Source organism: Podarcis pityusensis, assembly GCF_964106645.2.
Source record: "Podarcis pityusensis genome assembly, chromosome: 16".
Classification (NCBI taxonomy): Eukaryota; Metazoa; Chordata; class Lepidosauria; order Squamata; family Lacertidae; genus Podarcis; species Podarcis pityusensis.
In genome coordinates, this window is record NC_138041.1 from 41,675,224 (window position 1) to 41,699,517 (window position 24,294).

A 24,294-nucleotide genomic window follows, 5' to 3' on the forward strand; every position below is an offset into this window, starting at 1 on the left:
GAAGGTGGATGGAGACATTTTGGGTTTCTCCATCCCAATACTAGAAGCTGAGGTCATCCCATGAAAGTATGTGGAGGGATATTCAAGACTGAGAGGAAGTATGATGGAACCTGCTTGCTTTGTAATGGTGGCTACCAACTTAAGTTGGCTTTTCAAAGGGCAATTAGACAACTTCATGGGCAATAAGCCTCTCCAAGGCTACAGTTGTGACTGCTGTGCGCTACTTCCAGAACGGAAGAAAGGCCTGCTGGATCAGGCCCAAGGGGGCGATAGTGCTCATGTCTTGTCTGTAGGTTTGCTGGCAGCATGTGCTTGACCACTGTAGGGAAGGGGAGGCTGGACACGCCTTTAGTCTGATCTAGGAGGGATGCGGGTGCTGCTGCAAGAGAAACCATCAGAGACACGTCTTATCTCTACTTTCCTGCTCCCACTCTGCCTCACCACTTTGATCTCAATGGATCCCAGTATCTGCAAACACCTGCCCTGCAGATTTTACTTTATTTGGCCCGCCTGCTATGCTAACAGCAATGGCATCGCTATAACTCTTGGAGATCTGCGGAAAGAAAAGGTTAAAATCATCAAAATGGCATTCCTTGATTGGCACAGATGTGGGTGGCAGTGAAAAAGAGAGGGGATGCCCCCTTTAGAGAGGAGAAGCTGGAAACATTTGGTCTCAAACAAGCACATTATGAAAGGGTGTTGACATGTTACAGCTGGGAGGGAGGAGGGCCCCACCCCCCTTGTGGGCCACAAGAGGCAGAGATGAGCTTTGGCCAGACCACCGCAGCCCTTCTGGATAAGCGAGCGCATGTTGCCCTTGCCCCTCTCTTTTGGCAAAGCTAGCCAACAAGCAGAGAATAGGACAAAGAAACACGCTCCCTGCAGCACTCCAAAACATCGGAGGAGGAGGAGAGAAGATATACACAATTTAAGGCAAAAATATCCAATAGTCACCATTAACATCATATTTATTGTTATTTAGTTGCTCAGTAAAACATATACAGATATATACAATATGCATGAATACAGAAGACTGCACTTTACATATTTAAAAAAAGAAAAAATAACACTCACTTTTCATGAGCTTTTGTCACAGTCTTCCAACCAAGCATTGAGAAATGAATTTAAACAAAAATTCCAGAAAGGGGAGGGGGGCGAGAGGAGGGAGGGGAAAGGGTAGATTACAGATTGCCCTCCACATTCATATCTTACATGTGCAATAATGTTTGTCAGGCTGAATTTGCTATGCAGTAAGGATTTGTCAGGGATTGGGGAAGGGATTTCTTTTTAAGGAAGTCGATTCAATACAAAGTAATAGCATCATTTTGTCTTTAAAAACCGTTTTTAAAGCTGCAGTTGTTTTAGGGGTGGTGAACACAGACAAAGCAGCAAAGTGGGAGTCCCCTGAAATTTCATCTTAGAATCTCTCTGCAGAAATGAGTTGTCCAATGTTTCTGGTTTATTGTAGGTCAGTTTTCATCGTAAGAGAAATAATTCTGCTGAACAGTTCCGGACTTCCTACTGAAGTGAGGTGAAATCTAAGAATTCAAGGAAAGAGGGTTCTGCGTGTGCAGAGACTCAGACCAATGTCAGAGCAAATTAACCTGATTACGGTTCTGACAGAAGCCCTGCTTTTCAGAAGGAATAGCCAGGCTGGTCGGTGGAGCATCCAGCTTTGGAGAGGATTTTCTGGCTGCCATGAAAGCAGACTATCCTCCCTGCCCAAGTGCCAATTAGGGCAAGCAACCTATCAGCCATCTCTCCCCAATACGAGGGTCTACAGCCAGTTTCTTGTGATTTCCAACTTGCATGGGGTGGGTACCAAACAGGAAGCTGTCAGCAGGGGTTTGCTGAGATCCATTTACTTAGCTGCAAAAGTACTTTCTGGCAATGAAAAAGATTTCAATTTGGAAACTTTCTCCCCCCCACCAAATTGCCTGAATGAGAGTTTAATCTACTGGATGGTTTTTAAAGTTCCTGTTTTGTTATCATTATTAATTTCTTATTCTTTAATAATTTTCGTATTCTTTAAACACTTAAAATTTCAGTTGTGTTGATTGTTCAAGAAAGCATAATTTTAAAAAGAAAACAAATTAATGTTGTTTAAAATAATCTTTTGTGGTTTGATGGGAATGTCCCCAGGCCAACAGTGCTCCTAGACTGGGACTCCAGGCAGCAGCTCATCTGCATGGTCTCGGGGGGGGGGGGCTCCTCCAGCTCTGCTCCCCAGGCCCATCGCCCAGAGGTGGCAGGCACCAAAGGGTGGAAACCCAAGCCCTTCTGAGTAGCAGATCTCCTGCCCAGCAGGCCTTGCTTCCTTCTCTTCAATGTGCCTGCAGCAAGGAGGGACAAGGTCATTCCTGTAGGCAGTGTTTTGATCTGCCTCCTGCAACAGAGGGGGAGGGGGATTCAGTCACAAACAAATTCCCACAAATTCCCTTAAAACCAGACTTTTCAGGAGAAGGAGCATAATGGCCAAGACACAGGAGAGCATGGGATGATTGCTGGATGACACCATGTCCATTACCCATCCTGGACACAAGTCAGAACGAATGCTCAGTGAACAGGTCATGTGGAAGGGACCAAAGACTCTCTGGCTGGCCTGGAGTTGCAAATCTCGCAGGGAGAAAAGAAGAAAATGTAAAATCTAGCTTTAGCTACATGAAAATAATTTCACACAAATCTGAGTAGACATTTAAAATGCCTTCATTTGAATTTCTTGGGTTTAAGAAAGAGGAGGCGGCCTCCTCCAGTTAAAGGAAACTAACCAGAAGAAGAACAGAAAGTTAGGAAAATGCAGTCAGTGAGGCCAAGGTTGAAAGAACTGCCTTGCCCAGAGCCCAAAACGGCCTTTCCTTCATCCCAGGAAAGGCCAACAGCAAAGAACATAGACTTGCTGGGGACTGCTGCTTCCTAGATGCAATACACCCTGCCCAAAAGCAGGCAGAGGAGGTGCCTTCCCACTCCACAACTTTCCATCCCCATTACCTCACCATTTACACGGCTTTACAGTATTATGGTTGGGGGCCCCCCAAGGGCTTGGGAGGAGATCAAGCTGCAGCAACAGCCTGTGCCTGAAAAGCAATGGCCGAGACAGGTGGAAGCTAACAGGCTCTTTCTGGGGACGGCTGATCTGAAGACCAACAAGTCCTTGACACCTTAGGGTTTCCCTTTGCTGTGATCCTCCCTTCAGAGAATCAAGGCAATGCCAGCCAGTGACCACTTGCCCATACAGCTTCAAGTAGCTAAAACAACAGGCACCCTGCTTTAAAGCTGGCTATGGAATTAACCCTTCTGAATCCAAAATGTGTTCAGCCTGCGAATCATGCTCAGCCTGCCTCTTCTGGCCCATGGAGTATTAGTGCCATGGGAGGGGAGAAGGGGTCTCATGTGGGCATGAGAGAGAGAGAGGAGGGTGGGAGGCACAGACAGACAGGAGAGCCCTTGAAGTGCACAGATGGAAGCAGCAGGAACTGGATCACAAAAGGAACTGCAGACTGTGGCAGACACCCACATCACTCAAGCAGCTTTCTAAATCTCATGTGGCCTTACCAACACATTTTTGGCATTTTCTAAGGGCCTTTCCAAATTCTCTCTCACACACACTTGCCCAAATAAGGCCAGTCCATTTGTTAACCACCCAGCAACTGTTGCCTCAGGCAGTGGACTGGGAGGGGTGGCAAATGTGCACACCCTATGGCAGTCTGCTCTGCACATGCCCACCACCTAGTGCCCCAGGAGCAAATGGACCAGCAGTGCTCCCACAGGACTTGCTGGTGGCACTGGACCACCCAGGACTTGCTCTGAGCAAGGTCCTTCTGCAGTGACATATTCTAGTGAGGTGGCCCCAGAGAGCGCTTGTGCTACTCTTAAAATTTAAGAGCTATTTTTGGACACTGGAAAATGGCAGAGGCACAGAAAATATTTGGATCCCCTGGTCCCAAATGCCCCAGTCTGCCAAATTACCTAGGTTCCCCAGGATTCTTCACCAGACCAAGGCATGGTCAGCCGGGAGGTTCTGCAGAACCTCAGACTACCTTCTTCTTTCAAAAGCCCCTTTGCCTCAGGGGGCAGAATGTCTTGCGCTGGCGTTGCTCAAACCCTAGAGGCAGAGGGACTGGAAAAAGCCACTCAGTAGTGCCAATGCTACTTAAAAGTGATGGGAGGGAAACGACTTGCGTGACATCTCTTTTTAGGGTTCCCTGGGTTAATGGCACAGGATGCGCTGCTCTGAAACACTCCTTGAAAAACCGGGGGCTCCATTAGACTCCAGCCAATGGTTGGTTGGCCTGTGCTAAATCTGCCCCAAATGATGATGGCCAGTGGATTCCAGCAAATGCTAGTTTCATTGGACAGAGACGTGGGGGGGGGGACCACCAATGAAACTAGCACTTTCCAGCAGCACGGTAGAGAGTGGGGCCTGCCCAGCTTTTCGGCTCTGCCACAGGGTCACAGCTTAGCCCTGCCCTAAAAGAGCCCGAAGGATTCAGCAGCCACTCCTGCCCTCAGCTGCCTCAGCCCAGTTCCACAGGATGACAATAGGTTTTTAAAATGAATTTTAATAAATCCCTGTTTCAATTGCTTTAGCAATGCAAGCCTGTAAGGAAGCATACACTTGTCACACAACCAGGAACAACACTGAGCCCAGCCGAGACAAACTCTGTCCCTCCCCAAGGTGGCCGGCAGCATCAGGAGCGAGGAAGAAGGAAAAGCACCCTCTGCTTGCTCACAGGCCTTGGGTGAGAATCGGTGCCCTTGGAGGGAAGCTGCCACGGAGAGACACAGCTCTGTCCCCTGCTTGGGCAAGTGGCTCTGCCTGGCCCTCTGGCTGCTCCAAGAAGAATGGGGATGAGACTCTGTGACAAAAAAGCAGACAGGCAGCAGGAATGGGGGGGGGGGGAGCAGCTTGCATCCCCCCTTCCCCCTCTCCTCCTAGTTTCGCTCTCCGGAAAGAAACAGCACAGGCCGAATCCTGGACTGAGCATTACAGATTTGGCTTGCAGGAGATACACAAAAGCTCATCATCCATTCGGTGGCTTTAGGGTGGCAATTTCACTTTGAGGAGCATTTTAATCAGGACAGAACAAAGCATGGCGGGGGAATGTGTACAAAGTAAAACCGTCTTGCCTCATCACAACATACCGAGAGACAAGGAAGGCCTCAGCTAGCCAGGCAGCCAAGATCAGTCCTCCTGTGGGTGGGCACCCATCTTTCAGGCAGACGCATCTTACAGATGGGTTAAGCAGTAGGAACATACCATGGTGAGAGATGTTTTTTAAAAAATCAAGGTGAGCTTTATTTTAAATTAACCCTTTCCAGTCTCTATGCCGCTAAGCAGGTACCAACCTAGAAAAAGAGTCCGACTCGCAGGAGTGGCCCTTTAAACAAAAAAAGAAAGAAAAGAAAAGATAAGATCCTCCCCCCCCCCCCACTTCTTCTTCAAGTCAGGGCAGCCACAAAAGTCCCAAATCTGTTAGAGATGTCCGAGTGCAGGGATCTCCACGTTGGCACCGCAGTCCGGCCCTTCGCTTCGCCCATGTCGTCCGTGCAGTGGACAGAAAGGCACTGCAAATGGCTGCCACTCTGTGCCGCGGCCGAGGACTTGCTTGAGGGGAGGTCGTGGGCTGCAGAGGGTAGACAGAGAGGTTATGGTCAGCTCAGTGTAGCAGCAGCAGCAGCAGCAACAACAGAAATAACTCAATGCACAATGTTCTCAGGCTTCTGATGGCAGCCTCAAGCAGTTGGGATGTTCTCGGAAGAAGAAGGGAAAGGAATGTGGGAGGAGGAGGAGGGGAGTCAATGACATCTGTCAGGAAGGAAGGGTGGAAGGGGAATGTGGCAGGAGTGGGAGGGAGGGAGCCAAAGGGTCCACAGGAGTTGTTCTGTCGCCCCAAGCTGTGCATCATTTGGTACAGTGCTATAGAAATTTATAGAAATCAAATAAATCAGAAGCTGCATTTATGCAGCAAGGTTCTGCTTAGCCTTTTGTCCCTAAAACTAAAGAAATCTGAATCACTTGCACTGTATCTTTAATCTCTTTATTAAAGGAAGTTTAATAAAGAGATTAAAGATACAGTGCAAGTGATTCAGATTTCTTTAGTTTTAGGGACAAAAGGCTAAGCAGAACCTTGCTGCATAAATGCAGGAAGTTACACACTTGACAATAATACCCATATCTCAAGGCAGCAAACCCTGAAGGTATCAAAGTAAAAAGCAAACATTTCACAACCTGGCATTATTATGCAAAAGGCTATGCTAGCAGTGATGAATTACGGCACTTTCTGGGTGAGAGAGAAGCAGAAACACGGGTGCCCATCCGCTCCCCACCCAGCCTAATCCACCACCACCCCTGCCCTGAAGACCAAACTCAGACGGTACTGGAAATGAGGGATGGGCAAATCTGCCAATTTCACTTTCTAATTTGTCCATTTCTCCATATTTTCTCATTAGTTTGCTTTTTAAAAAAAAGTCCTCATGAAAATTCATCAGTGGATTTCTGCTAATGTTTGTATGGAATTTTACCATATGTACATTTCTGCAAAGCCATTTTCACTAATACATGCATTCCTACGCAGGCTAGCATTACTCATTTTTGTTCACATTACTTGACCAGAGAACTGCATTGCAAAATTTGGAGAAGTGTGGATGTAAAAGGATGGCTGTTTCATGTGAATTTGGTAGGTAGGTTCACCTTTATTTTAACAACATAATTTATATGCCGCTTGATTGTGCAGGGGAAGCCCCTTTAAGCAGTTTATTATAATATAAATAAAATATTAAAATTCTCAGTAAAAAGAGAAGAAGTTTTAAACAAGCATGTATGAAAGCGTTTAAAATCTGCAATAGGTAAAGAAAGACAAAATGCATTTAACTACATGTCTGGATAGGCTTGACTAAACAAAAAGGTTTTAAGCAGGGTCTGAAAGAATGCAGCAAAGACACATGCCTATAAGCAGGCAGGGAGTTCTAAAGTGTAGGTGCTGCCACAGTAAAAGACTGATTTATTGCAAGTGGAGAATGAGCATTATGTTGCATCTGTAACAGTCGCAGTTCCACAGATCAAACTTTAAATGCAAACCAATCAGATTTCTCCCTTATCCCTACCTGGAGCACATGGTCACGAGAAAGAAGCTGCCTGCATCCCAGGTTGCCTTTGAAAGCAACTGCAGGTCCTGCCCTGCCTCTATTCTCCCCTCAAGATGGGAAATCCAAAGTCTCTTGGGGTTCCAAATAATGAATGTCACCCTAAGCCACAGGCTGCACACTCACCACACAAACAATGGCAACTGCCACACCCAGAAAAACCAAACTCTGTGCCAAGGAAAGAGTAAATTTCTCTTACTCTGCATAACTTATTTTGTTTTCTCTCTACATAATTTATTCTTGCTTTATTGTCTTGCGGCGGGGTGTGTGTGTGTGTGTGTGTGTGTGTGTCTTTGCCTCTATCCCCAAACTACTGGAAATCTTATGCAGCTGCCATCTTGGGCCGAATGGGACTTTCCCTGGTGCAGATGGCCAGTCTGCATTGGCCCCTACCTCTCCTGGGAACTTCCAACAGCTGAATCAGACTCATGACATGATGTCGTAGAGTTCAGCATTCAGCATCCCCCCCCCCAATCCAAATACATAGGCAGCAGTAGCCAATTAAGTGGTGCAAGGGCAGGGAAAAGCTGAACACAATGGCATCACGCTGCATGTCAGCTTCAACTAGACATTCCCAGGGGAGATGGCGAACGGATGTGAATGGTGACAGTTGCACAATATAGGTAACATCAGGTTTGGGCTTCTGGCTTCTAGAATTCCCCCAAGGACTGTGCACACAATTTCAAGCATACATTTTTAGCCATAAGGGATAGAAACTTGGAAAGGAAAAGCTGAGATTCCCAAGAAGCTATTTTTTCTATTGCTGTTTTCCCCCCATAATCCAGCCTCTAAAATAACAAACCTGGTTCCTGTGGAGCTTAGGAACTGCCTCCCTTTATCAAAACTAAGGGCGCATCCACACACCTTCTTTGTCCACTTTTTTTTTTGCCCCACTGGTTTCCCCAGGAAAACCCAATATTTATTGCTGAATCAATCAATTCAGGTTTTCCGTGGAATTGTTTTCACCACTAAAGAGTGGGCTTTTGCAGGGAAAGCACTAGGGCAAAAATAAAAGTTCCTGGACCCAGACCTGGAAAGCCTGGACTCAGGCCTAGAAATGCAGACTCTTTTGCGCGCGCGCGCACACACACGCGCGCACACACACACACACACACACACAGCAGTTCACACTGTCATCAGATTTAAAAAGCAGGAAAGCACCCCCTTGAAGGCCGCTTTGCAGTTCCAGAGCTCCCTACAGCCTTGAAGAGATTAGCCTGAGCACAATGCAAGAGTTTTCTAAGCAGACACTTCTGTCTTGGTGACAAAGTTAAATAAATACAGGTCATTTTTCATTATTATATATTGTACCTTTTAAAATACCATACCACCCTGCCCGAGTCTCATGAGTGAGAGATGAGTTCAAATCAGCACAAGTTGTACAGCCAAGGAACACACGTGGGCCCCAACTGATCTAGTCCATTCTTCCTTTCCTTCATGGTCCTAATTGGAGCTCAGGAGATCACAAGAACATCAGACTGTGCCAAATTTGACGGCACAATCCTGTCTTGGGTTTTAAGTGAATTGGCTTGGTGGATATTTGTATGAGGGTTTCCCAGAGAATGGGAGATAGGGAGGTTAAGCCTTGGAGTCTGCTCAACACTGGCAGCTATTATTTACTATTTTCTTTTAATATTTCCATCCCACCACTCCACCAAATCTAGGCCTCTCCCCTCCTTGATAGAGAAATCCACAAACTAGGGGTGCCTATTCAGACTCACTAACCAGATGGCTGAAAACAGCGGCAGCAGCAAGTTTTGCTATTAAAAAACCTTATGCCCTGATCTCACTGGGGATTGTGCAAACCTCCCATCTGATCCTCCCATGGAGCTTTTGGTCCCACATAAACACAAAACTGCCTCCATCAGTGCTGGCAGACTATAGCGACAGGATCCATACTGATTGTGCCGCTCAAGCCAAAGATCCCACCAAAAATGTGGCCTCATGAAAGTCTGGCCACATCAATGGCAAAGGGGAAGGAGGTCCATCTGTCGGCCTTCTCAGTATCCTCTCTGCCTTCTTCTCCACCACAGCAAGCAGCTCTGTGGCATTTCTAAACAGCACCTGCACTCTCCTTTCCCTGCCACCTCGTTTAGTGCACTGAAGGGTTCTGTGGCAGGAATGCCTGTAGTAGCAAGGAGCTGAGCAGCTGCGATGTCACACAAGGTATATCAGAGGCAAAGACGACCGGTCACGATTACCTTCCCACAGGCCCTGAATATTAGCTGCTGGGGACTGAACCTGGGAGATGCCTAGTGCACTCATATCCTGCTTGTGGGAGGGGCAGGGCCCCCCCCCAAGAGACATCAGGGGGGCTGAGTGGGAAGCAGGACATTGGAATACATGGGCCCCCTTTGGCCTGATCCAAACAGGATTCTTCCTGCGTTCTTAGGGATATTTTGACATGCTCAGTGAAGATTTCTAAAAACATGAGACTGCCAACAGCCAGCTTCTGTAAGAGAATGAAAGGTCAGCTGGGCTGGAGAAAACTCTCACAGAGGCTTAGGCAGGTGAAGACAAGCAGCATCAGCAGAGGAGGCTGAAAGGGAGGTGAGAAGACGTTCCAGGAAGCCAGAAGGCAGCCACAGAGGGGGAGCAAGGGGGAGCTCCAGGGAGGGGCCAGAACGCTGGCTGAGGATCAGGGAGTCCAAAGGAAGCGGGACAATGAGGCAGGGGGCGGGAAAGCAAGGAGCCAAGGAAATGCTGGGGCCACGGGGCTGCAAAGAAGAACGTGGGGCCAAAGACAAGCCCACAAACCCTTTCTTCTCAGGGTGGGGTCTGCCAAGGCAGAGCGGCACAGAGAAGGACGTGGGGACAAAGAGTCCAGGCACACCCTGGGCCAGGATGCTCAGTGGGGAGGGGGACGGGGGCTCTGCTTTAGCACTCTTTGTGGCAGCAGTCAAGAGGCAGTGCTGCCGCTACCAGGAGGGAAACTGGACAGGGTGCAGGAGAGAGCCAGGCCTTGCCTCTCTCTTCAGAGCACCTGCCCTCAGAAGGAGCCTCAGGCACAGCACACAAGGCCACGAGTCCTCAGAAATATCACCTGCCAGCAAAGAAGGCATCTCACACATCACCACCTGCAAGGAATGTTGAATTATGAGCCTACCAGCAGCTTAATGAAGGCAACAGGAGACATGGCAGGAAGGCCAGAAGCCGTCTCTTTCTTCCGAAGTGATGGGGGGGGGGGAGGCGGCAGAAGCACAGGCGCATGCACACACACACAACCAAGGAGCAACTGTGAGCCTGGTCAAGGTCTGGCCATCCAGCGCTGTCAATTTGCTCTCGCAGGAGGAAGAGACCTGCCTCAAGGCTCATCCCTTGCACCTCTCAGAAGGCTCTGACAAAGCCCTGCAGCTACACGCAGTCGTCGGCTGAGCCAGAGTTGCATCCTCCCAGCCCAGCGTGGGGCTGGCCGATGGCACTCGGCCCTCTGTGGCCAGCCAACCGTGAAGCTCCTTGATTAAGGTTAAGGCTGAAGGCTCAAGCCCCATCTTCTGGGAGACTCCCTCCTCCTCCTCCTCCCCCCCCCCGTCATGCGCTTTGGTGCACAAGGCCAAGCGCTCCCCAGTGGGAGTGGCTTCCAGGGCTGCTGCTGCTGTTGCTGCTGCTGCTGCATCTCGCTATTAAAATTACTGCCTTAGGACAAGATCTTTTTCACTAAGTCTCCCCCGTGACAGTTTGACATATTGGTTTGGACACCTAACTGTGCATCTGTGCACACCACAGAATACTCAGAGGACAGAACACCGACACAAGCTACACGCTGCCTTTCACACCAATGGAGCAATCTGCTCTTGCAACTGAACAGAAAGGCTCATCCGCAAAGGGGTCACGGTCAATGCCAGGCAAAGGAGATGCGCCATGCTCACCCACCACTGTCCCACACAGCACTTTCTGAAATGACCACACCATTTTTAAAACTGGAAGCAGAAGCTTACACTCCTCTCCATTTACAACAGCAGCAGAAACTACATTCCTTCCCACAAGCTCCTTCCAAGAGGCTCTCCTCCCTCCCTCCCTGAAGGAATGGACTCAAGGCCCGAGGAGCCCAACCTTCTGCTCCTACAGCAGCCACCCAGAGGCCTCTGAGAAGCCCACAAGCAGGACAGCAGTGCAACAGCCCAGCCCCCCGCATGTTCCTCAGCGACTGGTCTTCAGAGGCAGACCATGACTCTTGGAGGTGGCATACAGTCAGCGTGACTTGTAGCCATTCAAAACCATTTTGCATGGGTCATTTCCCCCCTCCAGTTGTTCAGCCTCCCGCTGCTGGATGGAGATGCTTTTGCTGCACCTCTGGCCAGTGCTCAAGGAGGCACACACAGCTCCTAAGTAAGTGCATGCTTCAAAATCTGGGTTTCTGATCCTCCCGTATGCTCAGCATGTCTTAAGCCCACAACGAGAGACACATCTGAAACAGTAGCATCATGGCATGAGACACTTGGCTTGCCTAGGAACTGGCTGCACTCCAAAGGCCAGGAAGAAGCATTTTTATAGCCATGCCACTCACTCTGCAAAAACCACTTTTTCTAGAGAAAGCAAAAGGCTCTTTAGCAGATGCTGTGGTGATGCATAGTGGGACATTCTCCCCTGCTCCAGTCATTGAAGTATTAGCAGTCATCATCACTCACTATGGAGACGGGAGAGGGAGGGAAACCTGGGTGGGATCCCCCCCCCACATGAATGCACACACTTGCATTGGGAAGGAGCCCATTTATCCTTAATGCCGCCTCCTCTGTGCCTGGCCCTTCCTGCAGCAGCTCTTGTCAGCCCTGGCAAGTGTCCTCTAATCTTCAAAGGCTCTTCCTTCACCGACAGGATGATTAATGGAGGTGCTGCCTGAGATTCTAAAGAGAGCATGTATCAGGCCATGTTGCAAGGATGTTTGTTTTGCTTCTCAGGCTCCAAAAGCTGGAAAGGAGCTGCTGACCCTTGGCTTTTGCCGAGAAAACCAGATACCAGCAGATAGCAGGGACCTGCTGGAAACTAAGACACCTTGGGAGTATGTTCCTACTAAGTCGTTTTGGTTTGTATTTCCACCCAGAGTGGAAGGCTGGCCTAACAGCGGTGGAAGGGCGAACAGCGAATTTCTCCTGCTGGAGACACTGCATGGAGGAGGCAAAGGAAGGAGCAAAGGTGGGAGGCAACCTCACTGACTCCACCGAGGAGGACTGACAAGGTCTGGAAAGGAAGAGCCTGTGACGCTGAAGAAAGGGAGGGTGCCATGAAGACAGGCTACATTTGCACCCAAACCAGCAGTGGCTGACCTCATCCCCATCACACATACAGGCACCCAGGGCCAAAAAGGCACAGCTGCTGCTCTTCCATTTACCAGCCAAAAGGAAAAAGAAGAAAACCCGATACTTCCCACAGGCTTACAATGCAGAGAAGGGCACAGAGGAAGGAGCTCTTTACTGGCTCTCGCACGTCCACCTTCAGGCATCAGTGGAAAAGCAGAGGCTGTCCCTCCAGGCAGAGGCCAACATCTGCACACACAAAAGGAGGCCACAGTTCTTTCGTGCTCAACAGGCAAAGCTAAAGGAGAAGCTGTGTGTGATGATTTGTCACATTGTATGTATAGGCTTTTGGTGGCTGTATTGGGGCCATGGCCATGGAGGAAGGGAGTTTTAGTCCTTTGCTCCCATCAGAAATGTCCCCCCAGAGAAGCTTTCTACCCAGTGCAAACAGAAGGTGCGGCGAAAGCAGTTCTGAATAGGATGACCAAGAGGGCAAAAGATGAACACAACCACCCAGCCTCCCTCGCAATCTGGATCAGGACCTCCCCCCCCCCAATGGTTTCTTGGTCAGAGCACACACACCAGCAACCCAAGGCTCATGAATCAACGCCATGGAAAGATGCCTGGAGCCTCTATTGTGATGGGGCAACATTTGTCTTTCAGGCTCTGTGGCCACGTTCAGCATTTCAGAAGCAGCCACCACCCAGAGTGCACTGGGTGCCCCCAGCAGACCACACCCATTTCCTCACATTCTGGCCAATCAGCTACTCTCACACCCCATAGCAGAAACTGAAAGGAGGCACTCCAGTGGCCTGCAAGTATTTTGTCTAAACCAAAAACTATTCAGCACTGGTTACCTAAACGACCTCCAATTCTCAACTTTGTATCTACTGGTTTGGGACAGCATTTGCGTCTGTTTAAATATCCAGCCCACCTGAAATAAACTGCCATCTTCTTGACATTGAAGTCTTGTCCACATTTCTGCTTCTTCCGCCACTTTCCCTCAGGGGAACCTGCTGTTTACTGCTGAATCGGAACAAACGCCCATTGATTTTTCTGCAGATTGAGGTTTGTTCAGATTTAGCAGTAAACAGCGGGTTTTCCCAGGGAAAGTGGCAGGCCAAACAAAAAGCACACATGGCCCTGTACTTTCTAGGCAGGGGAGAGGCAGAAGTGTGGGTGAGCCATAAGAAGGGAAGCCCATCAAAGAGGATGGACAGCAGCAACCTCCATTCTCATGCTTGACTTTTTGCTGCCCCAACATCCCCCCATCCCAGCCACTGGAGAGCTAGTCATTGAAAACCTTCAGCAACTTTTAAGAACATCATCTTGCAGGTGGGACATTGCCCTAGCCACAGATTCGTGTACTGCAAAAGAAGAGGCTGGATGTTGCTTGAAAAGCAGGGTGTGGCTAACATCTGGTCACCACAACAGCCCAAAGACGTTTTCCCATAGAAAGCTCTCCCATGGTGCCTTTTAGGTGAAAGAGACAATTCCCTGCAGAGTAACGTGGAGTTCAAAGGCAGCTTTCAATTCAAACATGAAAAAGGCCCCTCACATGGGACTCCCTTCATAAACAGAGAGTGGAGCTTGCCAACCGGGCTTGCCTAAAGCAAAGAGACAGCCACATGCTCAAGAAGAGCAGAATGGACACAGACTCCTCCAGGGGCTCCCAGTGTACTTAGCCAGTGAGATTAGCACATGCCAACTTAACAAGAGGCTACGCGGTGCAACCTGAGAAGTGTGAGGATGTTGGAGCCACCCTACTCCTTTGCTATCAGTATCTCCTCCTAATTAAAGATGGTTTCATATCTCACCAACTTATATCAGTTTGAAATTGTATTCCACCAATTTAAAAAATATTTAACCATAACCACCGCATTCCAAAACAAAGCCGGAGCCTCTGAACTGCACTGCCATAGGGCAACATTTTCCCTGTCATGTTTCTGTCCTATTTACTCTTTCCAATGCTTCCCCTTACCTAAATAGTGAATAGGGTACACTACTCAAGTATATCACCGACTGCTCCCGACAGCCTCTCACACTGAGAAGCAGAATATTATGGACCTTGGAGGGAAAATGAAAGTCCAGAAAACTGAATACATGAGGAGAAAGCCAGGTAATGGCAGCCATTAGGAAGCACTCTGAACAAGTGACTTCCGTTGCTTATGCCTTGGCAACCTTTAGGATGGATTACAACAATGCGTTGTATGAGGGGCTGCCTCTGAAGATTATTCAGGGACTACAGCTGGTGCAGAATTCAGTGAGAAGATTCCTAACAGGCCACATGATTTGAGTACATAACATCCGATTCTAGTTCAATTGCATCAGCTGCCAATTCATTTGTGGGTCCAACTCAAACTTCTGATTTGTACAGCTAAGGACCAAGATCTTGTGGAACATCTGAGGTCATCCTCTGTGTAAAGTGACTAAGTTGACTAAATTGTCATTTTCAGAAGCCCTTCATTTTGGTAGCAATTCAGAAACTGGCTACAAGAGGACAGGCCTTGTCCTCCACCTATGAAATGCCTTCTGTAGGAATCCTGATGAAGTGGTGCCAACACAGACATCTTTTTGGCATCAAGCAAAAGACCTTTCTCCCAGACCTAGAAGTGTTCATTTTCATCATCACCACCATCATCTTTTAATTTGTATACTGCCTTTCTATCTTACAATACTCAAGGCGGTTTACAAGCTGAAGAAACAAAAAATGTACAACTTATGACAATCTAATGCAATACAAAAATGTGATAATAAAACTTTAAAATAGGCAACCTACATCAAAAAAGTAACATTCAACAATCATTAGAAAAGTATTAAATAATAATAACATATAAAAGCTAAACAGAAATCCACTCCACAGTTACAATAAATAATTTCTAAAATATAATCAATAAAACAACGGCAAGCCACAGTGCATAAAATGATACAATACAAATTGAGAAGCAGAGACTAGAGGGTAAGGCAAGGCAGGCGGAAGGAGGCCTTGCCTGATGGAGACTCTCCCCTCACCCTTCTGAAGCAGTTGAAGGTATTGGGGGGCATTTGTTTGGTGACTGAGTCTATGGGGGTTTAGAGAGATTTGTTTTATGATTTTGAAAACCTTCTCATCTGTCTGTATGATATCACGGCTCATCCACACTGTCTGTCTCGTCATTTTCCCCTGGAAAAACCTGCAGTTTAGCCCTGAATCTGAGCAAATAGCAATGAGGTTTTCTGCAGATTGCTGTTTGTTCCAGTTTATCACTGAAGAGCGGGTTTTCCTGGGGAAAGTGGCAGGGCAAAGGCAAAACTGCTCAGACCTGTGCCTAGAAAGCATGAGACAAGTGGAAAACCTCTCGGACTCATGCGTTCGAGGCTCAGGACTCGCATTGGCGAGACAGGATGGACAGATCTTCCGTATTCGAAGCTGGCTCTTTGTTAGCCAGCGATCCACATTTTATAGCACATACCTCATTAATATTCCCACAGCCACAGATAGAACCAACAATCCTCGAATCAACCCAGGAGGGAGAGGGGGGTTGACAGTTAACGAAACACCATGAGACTGTCCTCCCCGCTTGGGGTGCGGTTGGTTGGGTTTTATCTTCTAGGGATACTTACCCTATCAAACCTCCACCTCTTCCCCATACCATTTTGACCCAGGAGTCCTGGCCCAAGGGTGATTTGTTATTGAGGGGATGTTACCCCGCTATTGGGGAGGCTAGTATGGGGTCTGGGATTTCCACTATTGAAGGGCTAGGGAGGAATGGCAGTGGGGCTAGAAATCTCTATCGGCGAAGGGTTTCGAGATGCAGTGATCCTCGAACCCCTTCCAATCTACGCCCCATCCAAAGGGATGAGGGTAGGGAGAGCAAGGATTACCCACCTCCGTCATTAGTGCTGTGCAATGCCAGGTCCATAGGCAACAAAACCGCCACCATGCGTGACTCTTTTGTCTCGCAGGGAATTGACCTGGCTTGCATGACGGAGACCTGGGTACGGGAAGGCGAAGTAGTCTCCCTACATGAGATAACACCCCCAGGTTTCTCTGTCCTCCATCAATCACGGTCTGTGGGTCGGGGGGGAGGAGTAGCGTTGTTAATCCGGGAGGATTGCTCTTTCAGAGCTCTGCCATCACCGGCGATCTCCGGCATTGAATGTGTTGGTCTCGTGTGGGGCACCAAGGAGAGCTTGGCTGTCTGGCTGGTGTACTGACCACCCAGCACACCGGCAGCCACCCTGTCAGACCTGCTGGAGGTGGTGGCCGGCTGGGCCTTGGAGTTCCCAGGCCTACTGGTTTTGGGAGACTTCAACGTCCATGCCGATGCTGCTCCCTCCTCACAGGCTCTGGACCTAGTGACTTCCATGGCAACACTAGGGCTCTCCAAGTTTGTTTTAGGCCCCACTCATCAAGCAGGCCACACGCTGGATCTGATCTTTGGGGCTGGCATAGATGTGATCATGCTCCCTGCTGTGGAAGTGCCATGGTCTGATCACTACGCTCTGAAAGCCAAGATTGACTTCCCCCTCCTCCCCGGCTCGGGTGGCGAACCTATTTGGGCTCGTCCGCGAAAACTGATGGATCCTGATAGATTCCGACAAGCCTTGCGGAACCCTGCTCCTCCTGGCGACTCATTAGATGACCTTGTTGAGGACTGGAATAACCGGCTCTTGGCAGCCATTGATGAGATCGTGCCTAAGCGCCCTCTGCGACCCCGTCGAAACTGGGCCCCTTGGTTTACTGAGGAGCTCCGGAAAATGAAGCGGGATCTCAGACGGCTAGAGCGAGTATGGCGACGGACTCATGACAGAGCCTCAAGAACATCTTATAGGACGCTTATGAAAGCTTATGAGATGGCTATGAAAGCTGCTAAGAAATCTTACTTTGCAGCTTCCATTGTATCTGCTAGCTCTCACCCGACACAACTTTTTAGAATAATTAGGTCGATAACGTCCTTAGGAGGACAACCAAATTTAAGCACAAATTCGACCCACAGCTGTGAGGCATTCGTGAGCTTTTTTGCCGAGAAAGTCCTGTTGCTCCGCCGTGACCTCCCTGCCAATTTAGATACAGTGACTGAACTGGAGGCCCCTCAACTGACTTCAGGTCCAGTGTTGGACCATTTCGATCGAATACTCCCTGCTGATGTGGATAGATTCCTCCAAGTTAGTAGGCCCACCACCTGCCTCCTTGATCCGTGCCCGTCTTGGCTGATTAGGGAGTGTCCAGATGTTGCGCGGACCCCCCTGGTTGAAATTATCAATTTGTCCCTTGACACGGGGACATTCCCAGGGGAACTGAAGGAAGCACTCTTAAAGAAAACTTCATAAGATCCCTTAGACCTATCCAATTACCGCCCAGTTTCAAATCTTCCATATCTGGGTAAGGTAATTGAGAGAGCGGTTGCTGAACAGCTTGGTAGGTTTCTGGAGGAAACATCGGCTTTAGATCCATTTCAGTCCGGTTTCCGTCCTGGTTTTGGGACCGAGACGGCTCTGGTTGCCCTAACAGACGATCTCCGTAGACAGCTGGATCGAGGCGGGTCTGGACTGGTGATCCTTTTAGATTTGTCAGCAGCCTTTGACATGGTTGATCATGATCTTCTGGACCACCGCCTCGCAGACGTGGGGATACAGGGCATAGCCCGTAACTGGCTGTGCTCTTTTATCTCTGGTCGGGGACAGAGGGTGGCACTAGGGAGGGAAATGTCATCGCGCCACTCCTTGGTGTGTGGAGTGCCGCAGGGCACAATCCTCTCCCCAATGCTTTTTAACATCTTTATGCACCCCCTTGCCCAGATTATCCGGAGCTTTGGGCTGGGCTGTCACCAATATGCTGATGACACTCAGCTCTATCTGCTGATGGATGGCCACACCGACTCGGCCCCGAACACACTGACCAGATGCTTGGAAGCTGTGGCTAGATGGTTTCGTGGGAGCCGATTGAAACTAAATCCTTCAAAGACAGAGGTCCTATGGCTGGGTCGGGATGGCATGGGGATGAGGGACCAACTCCATTCTCTTGCAGGGGCCCAATTAGTGCCATTGCCTTCCGTTAAGAGTTTGGGTGTAATCCTTGACGCTTCCCTTTCCATGGAGGTGCAGGTTACAGCAACAGCCAAGGCGACATTTTTCCACCTTCGCCGCATCAAGCAGTTGGTCCCTTACCTTTCCCGCCCCGACCTGGCCACAGTGATCCATGCAACGGTCATCTCCAGGCTTGACTACTGTAATTCGCTCTACGCGGGGCTGCCCTTGAAGCTGTCCCAGAAGCTCCAGCGGGTGCAGAATACTGCAGCGAGGCTCCTCATGGGGTCTCTGCCATGGGAGCATATTCACCCAGTGCTTTTCCAGCTGCACTGGCTCCCGGTGGAGTACAGGGTCAGATTTAAGGTGCTGCTTTTGACCTTTAAAGCCCTTCACGGCCTGGGACCCTCGTACCTACAGGACCGCCTCTCCCGGTCTGCCCCACGGAGAGCCTCAAGGTCCATAAATAGCAACACCCTAGTGGTCCCGGGCCCTAAGGAAGTCAGATTGGCTTCAACCAGAGCCAGGGCCTTTTCAACCCTGGCTCCGGCCTGGTGGAACGCTCTGCCTCATGAGACCAGGGCCCTGCAGGATCTGATTTCTTTCCACAGGGCCTGTAAGACAGAGTTGTTCCGCCTGGCCTTTGGCTTGGAGCCAATTTGATTCCCTCCCTCTCTTTCTATTTTCTTTTCCTTCTCCCTCTGCGATGAGGCTACATTTTAATATTTTAATGTTTCAATATTTTAATGTTGTATTTTTTAATTTTGTTTTTAAGTTGTAATCATTTAACTTGTTTTTATTATTGCTTGTAAGCCGCTCTGAGCCCGGCCTTGGCTGGGGAGGGCGGGGTATAAATAAAAAAATTATTATTATTATTATTATTATTATTCATTGCGGATGAGCCCTCGGAAGTGAAGCCCATCAGAGGACAAACAGCATGTCAGATTTTAACGCTGTATTTTGTACTCTACTTCCAATTTTTTGTTAAGTCACTTTGAGACGTTTATGGGAAGAGATGCCTAGATTGAAACAAATGAACAAGAAGAACTACAACTATGTAGGAAACGTCAATTTCCTGAAGCAACACGTAAGAATCAGCCCTCCACTCTGGCTGGCGCCATCCAGGCAGGGAATCTTTGCTAAGAAGAGGTTTAGAGTTGCAAGGTATCAGCCTGTGAAACTACCCTCCATGCCCCAATCCTACCCTAAGAACCTGGAACAGGGATCAAGGGGGGTGGGATGGAGAGGGCGAAGGAAAAGGAACACTCCCCACTTCCAGTGGTGCAGCTTCTAAATACAGTCAATTTATAAAAGGTTTCATTTTATTACAAAATGAATTATTTACCAGCATTTTCTGGGTAAGTGGACAGAGGTATCAGGGGTACTATCCAGTAGATGCCCATGACACTCATGCACCTTTCAAATGCAACTGTAGCTGCAGCATCAGACATCGCCCCCACAAGGGACTGCTGCTGCATGAGGGCTTTAAAAAGAAACAGGCAATACGGATTCAGCCAAAGTATTATTATTTTTTGAGTAAGGTATTTGTGTTTCCAGTTACACAAGACCATTGTGCATTTCCTACAGAAAGCATCTTTAAAATCCCCAAGTCAGTCAGGATGGTTCAAGTGAGGCTTTGCCCATCTTGTGAAAGCCATATGGTCTCATAGCATGCTTTAAGATCCCCCAAACAGCAAGGTAAAAACCATATGAAGAGAGAGAGCTGTCCCCACTTTTCTCCTCTCCTCCAAAAGTGCATTCAACGTGAGGACCAAAGGACTCCTATAGATTATTTGCCATTAGCATTTGCAACATGCTTTAGAATCTTTATTGCAACTGCTGTGACAACTCTTAGAAAAACTGGAAGGAGGCAACTTCGCAAGGACATAGCAAAGGCAGGACTTGCATCCAGGCCTCCGAATAAATTCCTCTAAATGGGCTGTACAAAGAGGGTCAATGGAGATTTATCCCAGCATCTGCTAACACCCCTGGGACAAAGGTGCAACATCAGCTCCTGTGTCTCGGGATCCACTAAGGGCTTGTCCACACTTACGCTTTTGCTCTGCTCTTTCCAGGCACAGGTCCGTGCTTTAAAGCTCCATGTCCAAGTGGTGGGCTTTTTTCACTCTGGAGCTTTCCCCATGAAAACCTGCTCTTAGCGCTCAGTTAGAGCAAACGTCAATTTCGGTTTTCCACAGAATGCTGTTTGCTCCGACTGAGCTTTAAAGTGCATAGGAAAGGTGCATAAGCCCAAAGCTACAAGGCTCCCTAGATGGTCACACCCTGGGGTCTTTCAAGTCCAATGTGGAGATGCAGCAAAACTTTGATCCCAGTTACTGTGCAAACCAAGAGAGTGCAGCGCAAGGCGAAGCCTGTCCTTCACTCACACTCAAGCAGCTTGCCATTCTTTAGTAAGCAGCAGTGCTGGAAAGAGTTAATCTTCCCCAGAGAGAACTCCCTGTTTCTGCACTATGCAAGGCTGTGGCTGAAGCTGACCTGCCTGTCTGCAGCTTGACCCCTGACATTTCCACTCGTCTCTCATTGGCACACACAAGCTGCCCAAGGCCACGCGAACAGGCTGGGCAGACAGGAGGAGGCGGGCACAGTCAGGGCTCCATTTGCTAACAGCTCAGATGCAAAAGCCGGGTCTGGCTGCTGCAGCTGGGTGAGGTCTATCTGTTAACCGCAAAACCTGTAACTGGAGGCCCAAATTTCCATACTCTTGGAAGGCCAACCACATCTTCCTCTGCACAATTATCAGTGCGAAAAGATCTGCTCGGAAATGTCTCTATAGGCGACAGACAAATTTACAAAGAGATACCAAACGCTCAAATTATTTTCTGATTTAATGACATAAATCTACACAGCAACATTAAGACGCAGCCCCCTCAGAAAAATATGCGGAACTGACATTATCCTTCCTCAGTCACATTTTGCTATTTTAAAACAGAAATGCCCCAAACACGGCTCCAAGGTTCCTGTTCCAGCCTGGCTGAAGCCCTGGACTGGACCCATGGTCTGAAGGGCTAGGGATTGTTGTTTAGTCGTGTCCGACTCTTCGTGACCCCATGGACCAGAGCACGCCAGGCACTCCTGTCTTCCACTGCCTCCCGCAGTTTGGTCAGGGCTAGGGATAGACTAGGGATAGGCTAGGGATAGTATTTACTTTTACTATCTTGCATACGTTACCCAGCAGTCTCTCCATCCACGGTGCTCCTGCCGCTTTCCCGAGGACCCATTCTCTGTGGCTCTAAAGCAAAGCTCGGGCCTGTCTTCCTTCCCACGGCCAGAGGACATTTAAGACAGATCAACCAAGTCACAAACAGGTGTGTGGCCTGAACGCTTCACCCCTTCCCAGCAGCTCACTCAACTATGCCCTGCAAAGTCCTTGCCCTCTATGCAGAGGCGCCTGCCAAAAATAGCTAGACGAAGACAGATGCACGTGGGTCAATGTGATATACCAGGAAGAAGCAAGCAGGGAGCTCAAAGGTTTGGAGACTGTCACTAAACACGTATGTGATGTTGCATCCTTAGACTTTTCACAAAGGCCCTAAAAAAACCAGGAGGTTGCTGTGTCACAAGAACATCCTCTTTTGAGAGCCTAACAGGGTAGAAACAGGTGTGTGCCACTGAATGTCCCAGGCACCTGAACTGTGGCCCCTGCTCCTCTATTAGCTAAGCAACACAGAGATGAAACTGGGCTGTGGAGCGGCATAAATTGCGTAGCAGCAAATGAGTTGAGCTGCTGCTGGCTGCATACACAAGATACATTTAAATAAAACACATCTAATGCACATGGCTTTCCTCAAAGAATCCCAGGAACAGTAGTTTATTAAGGATGCTGGGAAGTGAAGATCTGTGAGAGGAAACTACAGTTTCCAGGATTCTCTGGGAGCGGTGTGCTTTTTATCCATTTTAAAATTATGGTGTGTATACAGCTTCAGTCAAAAGCAAATTGTAAGAAACCAATCCAAAAGGAGGGACCTGAGAGAACAGACGCAACACTGAACAAATCAGTGTCTGTGAGGAACCTTTTGTGCCAACATCAACTACACCTGCATCCAGCACTAGTGGGTTGGCTACTTCTTAACTATCCTGCCACAATTCACAATATCAACGGCTGAAAAAGAGGAGAAGTCGTCCCTGGATTTTATTGGTTCTTTCAATGCATCTGCATGGGTGGAATGAAAATTTAATTTGTGCAAATACAGATTGAGGGAGTGGTACCTATTCCAGATCAATGTAGAGCAGAAGGATGTGTGGGGAATGGAATAGAATAGAAACCGTTTGTGAGGTGCCACCACCCAGTGCCCAGCACTGACCCCTCACTTCCTGCAGCTGCCACCAGAGCAGCTTCTAAAGAACATCGTGCCACAGAGGGGAGCTACTCCAATGACAAAGAGTTGCTCGTCTTCTCTGTTTTATTGCTTTGTATTCTGATGCTTATTGTTTTAATAATTTTATATAAACTGTTCTCCGAGGTCTGGCTGGAAAGTGGAATATGAACACCTTATCAATAAATATTGCCTATTTCTCACTAGTCAGCTTGAATCCTTGGAAGCCCTTGTTTGTTACTGTGCCATCGCACAATGAAATCAAGGACGTATCTAAACTAAGAAAGCTAAAAGAAAGAAGCTAGACTTCAACAATATAAGGTGCATAAGGTGCTGTAGGATCTGGAACTACTGTAACAGGAAGGAGGATTCTTAGAAAAAAGCTACCCTCAGTGCAACAGCACAACCTGGGAAGAGAACTGGTGACTGGTGAGAAACAGGCAATATTTATTGATAAGGTGTTCATATTCCACTTTCCAGCCAGACTTCAGAGAACAGTTTATATAAAATTATTAATGCCATGAGAGTTTTGAGAACGGTTTGTGGCTTGACGTACCATTGCCGGTAGAAACCTCCCTCTTCAGGCATGCACATCCATCAATAGGCACGCCTAAAGTTGCTCTTTTGGATCCCAGCCACAGTGTGTACGTCAGTCTATATTATATAAGTTGCAAGAAAGATTATTTTATTTTATTTTTGCACCTTATTACTGGGATGCCTTGTGTAAGACGTCAACAGTATGAACTCTATCCAGAAAACAGGAAGGTTAAAAACTGAGTTGGCTAGGTATGCAAATTATGTGGATATGCAATAAATAAATGAAGCATATTCAGCTATGCGATGAAGATATTCATTATAAATCATTAAAATCACAAATAAAATAGGCAAAACTGCAGAACCAAAATTCCTGCTTTCATTATTAATACTTTCATATGTAAATTTTATTTTTATTTTTAAGATTACCTGATCTGCAGTTTTCAATTAATAAAAACAAGTCCTTATTGGGTGTGGAACAAAATACATTTCACTGGCTACAAGACAAGACTTAAGAATGTTCCTCCACTCTGACAAGCTCTGTAGTTGGAAAAGGGCTAGTTTCTGAGTTAGTCTATGTCAAAAAGCATTTGCCACTGGGCATAAAAGCAAACAGAAGACACTGAGGAAAGTATTAATTAATTAAATTATATCCCTACTTCCCAGGTTCAGCTGCTCATCTACTGTTTGGCCAACTTTTGTCAATTATTTTTGTAAATGGCTCCTCTGTCGTCAGGGCAACATCTTTTGTTCTCTAAACCAAGCAAAATCAGGGACTTTACGGATAAACTGTTGTCCATTGAAATAATTTAAAGCTTAATGAAGTAGCCCTCAACCCCACTATGAACATACTTAAGTTTCTGGGAACTGACCTGTTTTTTGTTCAAGCTTGAACAAAATGTGTGCCCATCTCTGCTTGAGGGTAAAACACAGTGGAGAACTCACACAATGGGAGTTAGAAATGCTGAAGAACATCTCTGCACAAGAGCACATTCAAATGAGCACACAATGATGTGACTAGCGAGCACTATCAGAAACAT

The 24,294-nt window shown here is 47.9% G+C and overlaps 1 protein-coding gene across 1 annotated transcript in view; it reads right to left on the reverse strand.

The window, feature by feature from the left end:
- Nucleotides 1–950: 950 nt before the first annotated feature.
- MN1 (MN1 proto-oncogene, transcriptional regulator) overlaps nt 951–24,294 on the reverse strand; it is a 45,554-nt gene continuing 22,210 nt past the window's right edge. Inside the window, exon 2 of the mRNA XM_080986586.1 lies at nt 951–5,624. Within this exon, the coding sequence (XP_080842712.1) occupies nt 5,440–5,624 (185 nt within the window). The 3' untranslated portion in view covers nt 951–5,439. The remainder of the gene's footprint in view (nt 5,625–24,294) is intronic.